The sequence below is a fragment of the Lissotriton helveticus genome, chromosome 5_1, assembly GCF_964261635.1.
Source record: "Lissotriton helveticus chromosome 5_1, aLisHel1.1, whole genome shotgun sequence".
Classification (NCBI taxonomy): domain Eukaryota; kingdom Metazoa; phylum Chordata; class Amphibia; order Caudata; family Salamandridae; genus Lissotriton; species Lissotriton helveticus.
In genome coordinates, this window is record NC_136065.1 from 1,730,143,329 (window position 1) to 1,730,149,328 (window position 6,000).

At 39.1% G+C, this 6,000-nt stretch overlaps 1 protein-coding gene across 3 annotated transcripts in view; it reads right to left on the minus strand.

Moving 5' to 3' along the window:
- The window catches only part of RDM1 (RAD52 motif containing 1), a 740,716-nt gene extending 735,695 nt beyond the window's left edge, over nt 1–5,021 (minus strand). For all 3 annotated transcript variants that reach the window (XM_078645000.1, XM_078645001.1, XM_078645002.1), the window contains exon 1: nt 4,843–5,021. In XM_078645000.1, coding sequence (XP_078501126.1) covers nt 4,843–4,947 — 105 coding nt within the window. In that variant the 5' untranslated portion in view covers nt 4,948–5,021. The remainder of the gene's footprint in view (nt 1–4,842) is intronic.
- Nucleotides 5,022–6,000: the final 979 nt, after the last annotated feature.

Here is a 6,000-nt window from a genome sequence, read left to right on the forward strand (position 1 = left end):
GACTCTAGGTCTTCGGGTGTGTATTCCCTGACACCGCTGGGTTACCGGTTAAGCACCGGTTCTGAAAAACCCAGTACCTCAGTGTGTGTGACCGGCTCTGCAGGGATCACAAGCACAGAACTGCTGACTGCCATTAGGTGTCATGTGCCGAGCTTTCTTTAACCACATTCCTTCCTTCCAAAGAGAGTGCATTTAATGAGTCTCCGAGGTTCTCTTCCCAGCAGTAAACCAGGGTACTCAAAGTATGGCCTGGGTGCTGCTTGCATGCGGCCCTCGTGGCAAGCAGTTGTATTCTGCGGGTATTAACCAGGGTGACCACTAACTGAAGGATGATACTTAACCAAGCAGGCTGTAAAGCCTGGAGGGGTCCTGTTGTGATGTCCTTCTCACTGTGGCCACACACACTGTACCCTCACACCCCGCATCCTCATACACTCATTACACTGCGCCCTCACACACTGCCACCACACACTGCCCACTCACACACTGGCCACTCACACACTGCCCACTCACACCCCCCAAACACACGCAACTCCCCCACACACAACCACACACACACACACACACACACACAACCACACACAAGCAAACCCCCCCCACACACACAACCCCACCCACACACACAACCCCAGCCCCCCCACACACAACTACACACACAACCCCCCCCCACACACACACACACACCACACACCAGGATAGCAAAACATAGGATAGCAAAACATAGCATAGCAAAACAAAACATAGCATAGCAAAACCTAGTATAGCATAACAAAACACAAAAAACATAGCATCACAAAACATAGCATAGCACAACAAAACACAGCATAACAAAGCATAGCATAGCATAACAAAACACAACAAAACATAGCATAGCATCACAAAACATAGCATAACAAAACAAAGCATGGCATATCGCAACAAAACAGAGCGCAGCATAGCATAACAAAACACAGCACAACAAAGCATAGCATAGCACAACAAAGCATAGCATAGCAAAACAAAGCATAGCATAACAAAACAAAGCATAGCATAACAAACACAACAAAACACAGCAAAGCATAACAAAACATAGCATAACAAAACCTAGCATAACATAACATAGCATAGCATAACAAAACAAAGCATAGCATAGCAAAACATAGCATAGCATAACAAAACAAAACCAAGCATAACAAAGCATAGCTTAACGAAACACAACAAAGCATAGCATAGCAAAACACAACAAAGCATAGCATAGCAAAACACAACAAAACATAGCACAACAAAACATAGCATAACATAGGCTAGCAAAACAAAGCATAGCATAGCAAAACAAAGCATAGCATAAAACATAGCATAACAAAACATAGCATAACAAAACATAGCATAACAAAACATAGCATAACAAAACATAGCATAACAAAACATAGCATAACAAAACATAGCATAACAAAACAAAGCACAGCATGGCATGGCATATCAAAACAAAACAACAAAACAGCACAACAAAACATAGCATAACTAAACATAGCATAACTAAACATAGCATAACTAAACATAGCATAACTAAACATAGCATAACTAAACATAGCATAACTAAACATAGCATAACTAAACATAGCATAACTAAACATAGCATAACTAAACACAGCATAACTAAACACAGCATAATTAAACACAGCATAACATAGCATATCATAACATAAAATAGCATAGCAAAACAAAGCATGGCATATCGCAACAAAACAGAGCGAAGCATAGCATAACAAAACAGAGCGAAGCATAGCATAACAAAAAGCACAGCATGGCATGGCATATCAAAACAAAACAGCACAACAAAACACAGCATAACAAAACACAGCATAACATAGCATAACATAGCATAGCACAGCATAACAAAACAAAGCATAGCATAGCACAACAAAGCATAGCATAGGAAAACAAAGCATAGCATAACAAAACAAAGCATAGCATAACATAACAAAACATAGCATAGCATAACAAACACAACAAAACACAGCAAAGCATAACAAAACATAGCATAACAAAACCTAGCATAACATAGCATAGCATAGCATAACAAAACAAAGCATAGCAAAACATAGCATAGCATAACAAAACAAAACCAAGCATAACAAAGCATAGCTTAACGAAACACAACAAAGCATAGCATAGCAAAACACAACAAAGCATAGCATAGCAAAACACAACAAAGCATAGCATAGCAAAACACAACAAAACAGAGCATAGCATAAAAACACAACAAAACATAGCACAACAAAACATAGCATAACATAGGCTAGCAAAACAAAGCATAGCAAAACAAAGCATAGCATAAAACATAGCATAACAAAACATAGCATAACAAAACATAGCATAACAAAACATAGCATAACAAAACATAGCATAACAAAACAAAGCACAGCATGGCATGGCATATCAAAACAAAACAACAAAACAGCACAACAAAACATAGCATAACTAAACATAGCATAACTAAACATAGCATAACTAAACATAGCATAACTAAACATAGCATAACTAAACATAGCATAACTAAACATAGCATAACTAAACATAGCATAACTAAACACAGCATAACTAAACACAGCATAACATAGCATAACATAGCATATCATAACATAACATAAAATAGCATAGCAAAACAAAGCATGGCATATCGCAACAAAACAGAGCGAAGCATAGCATAACAAAACAGAGCGAAGCATAGCATAACAAAACAAAGCACAGCATGGCATGGCATATCAAAACAAAACACAACAAAACAGCACAACAAAACACAGCATAACAAAACACAGCATAACATAACATAGCATAACAAAGCATAACATAGCATAGCACAGCATAACAAAGCATCGCATATCGCAACAAAACAGAGCGTAGCATAGCATAACAAAACACAGCACAACAAAGCATAGCATAGCAAATCAAATCATATCAAAACAAAGCATAGCATAACATAACAATGGATAGCATAACAAACCATAGCATAGCTTAACAAAACACAACAAAACATAGCATAGCAAAACAAAACATATAGTATAGCAAAAAATAGTATAGCAAAAAATAGCATACCATACACAACAAAACATAGCATAGCAAAACAAAGCATAGCATAATAAAACACAACAAAGCATAGCATAACACAACACAACACAACACAGCATAACAAAACACAGCATAGCATAGCAAAATACAGCATAGCATAGCATAACAAATCAAAGCATAGGATAGGATAGCAAAACATATCAGAGCATAACAAAACAAAACATAGGGTAACAAAACAAAACATAGGGTAACAAAACAAAACATAGGGTAGCAAAACAAAACATAGCATAGCATACAGCATCACTCAGCACCACCACAGCATCACTCAGGGGTACCACAACATCACTATGCGCTACCACATAATCACTGAACGCCACAGCATCACTCGTTCGCCAGCACAACATCACTCAGCGCCACCACAGCATCAATCTGTGCAACCAATCAACAACAACTGGTTCAAATATGTTCTCTCAATGTTTCAAGCTTTATTACAAATGTCACAAAAAGAAGTTAATATTTCACTTCTGTTCTTGGATTTTCGTCACAATAAAATACACTGAACATAATTTTCACAAAAGTTATTTACAAAAGTTTAAGCTATTGCCATTATAAATTACAATTTTTTTATTTAAGTATTAATTATTTTAAAAAATTAAAAGCCATTGTTATTTGTAATATCAATACATGAAAGTCACGTAAATACAACACATATTGCATTGCAAATGCTATAGGTGTCACATTTGCGAAAGTTATAACTATTGGTATTGTAAAATGACAAAGATATTAATTTCGCTATTTTCAAATCCAACACATAAATAAAACAAAATTAGTTTACAATACCAATACCTCAAACTTTCCTAATGCGAGAACTATTGCATTGCAAATGTTTGTTGTTTCAGTGGGGCGACGCTCCTCTGCCTTAGCAGAGGAGCCGCCACTGTATGCCAATGTTTGCTATTGGCCTTCTTGCGTCCGTTATCTACAAGCTTCAAGCAGTTCAGAATAGGCAGCTTGAATTGTCATGAAGTTGCCTAACATGTGTTACTTCCTCTATTTATTTATTTATTTATTATATTCATATCATTTCTCATATTAGCTCAGTGCCAATATGTCAATGGGTGTTGGCTGCCCTTTATAGGTAACAAACTCATATTTGCATATGGTGGGGACAGCTAAAATAAAACCATTTTTGACGTTAAAAAGCGCGTCTCCCGTCTGTTAGCGTGCAAGAAAAAGAGTAGCGATCATTACAATTTAGTAGTTATGATTACAGAATGAGAAGATGCCCAAATTAACTTCTCCTGCTATATGTATATGGAATATTATTTATAATTGTCCTCAAAACGACGCTTTCTGAAGGCTTTTTTGCATGTACATTTGCAACAGTGGGCTAATTTTTGGGCTGAAGATACTGGCCTCAGTTTGGGCTTGAACTAGGAGAGCTTTGGACTGGGGCTCGGGCTCAAAATATGGCAACTCGGTTCGAGTCTAGTGGCGCCCCCGTCTGGTATATAGGCAACATGTTGCATACTCGGGCTTCTAGTTTCGCTTTTAAAACTTTAACAGAAGCTCAAACAGCCAGCAGCAAGCGTTGCTGGCTAAAAACGTAGGGCTAGTAGTAAGAAGTTGTCACACACGAAATGTGACACTTGGCAGCAACTAACTCGTAAACTACATATGAGAAGTATACGACACAAAATAACTCGTTAATAGAACTCTCTATAAGACCCTGCAGCAGTGTTGTTTTCTCTCAACGTGCCTTTCTCATTTCTACACATTTGCGCCATTACTTACATACGTTTCTTCTTCTGACAGAAATGCAGTAATATTCCACACAAACAGAGTTTTATTGTTGTCGGTGGGCACTTTGAACTCTATGATCTCTGCAGAGATGTCCATTGCCAGAGCGCGCGGGCAGCACACGCAGCAAAACGAACATAAACGAGCAACCAGGCAGTGACTAATGAAAGAACAAGCTCGATATCCTCAAAAAAGATTTCCCAACACACTTGGCCTCTCTACAAACCGCGCCCACCTAACGAAAGCGACTAGTAAAACAGAAACACAATTTTCTTGCACCTGTGCGAGCCTTACGTCGACAAGCACTGGTAAAGCCAAAAGTTCGCGCTTGTTGGAGATCTACTGTTGATTTTGTTACTGTTTAGGTCTCGTATCTCTACGAGGCATCAAATAATCAGTATATTGGGTGAAACTCTGCCTATTGCCTGGTCATTTCTGTTGCTGCTTGCCATTTGTTTGACGTTGGCAGAGCTCCTGTTAGCTTCGTTTTCACTGCTGTTGATGGGATACTGACTTCCGTGTAGTCCAGAAGCAGAGGACCGAACTACTGTTTTCATCTGCAAGGCGCACTACTCCTTTAACAAATGCTTGTTTTGTAATTTGTGCAACCCGGAACACGATCATGTGCATCTTTATTATTGTTATATTCCTAACCTTTCATTCAAACGGAACAGTTAAGCACTGTATTCCGACCCTTTCTGACACATCGGCTCCATGTTTTCCTTGCTCTCCATCTTGGCAGGGAGGCATTCTTTCGGCAAAGCACATGACCATTCAGCAGCTAGGTCCGCCCCCAGGCATCAACACGGAAGATGGACACCCGCCATGGCCCCGGTGTCTCCGGTGCAGGCCAGTGGTCGAAGTGAGGAAAAACAAACATTAGCAATGCAATCGGGCTCGGATTTATTTGAGTTTGAGCTAATGGCATTGTAAATGCTAATGTATTGTTGCTATGTGTTATGAAGTGTGTTCATGTGGTGTGTACTGCCAGTGATCTCCTTGTGAGTGTGAGAATATTGCACCGTTACTGCCTGTGATGTCCTTCTTGTGAGTGTGAGAAGCTTGCACCTCTGCTGCCTGTGGTCTCCTTGTGAGTGTAAGAAGCTTGCACTGCTGCTGCCTGTGATGTCCTACTCACTACTCTACTCTACT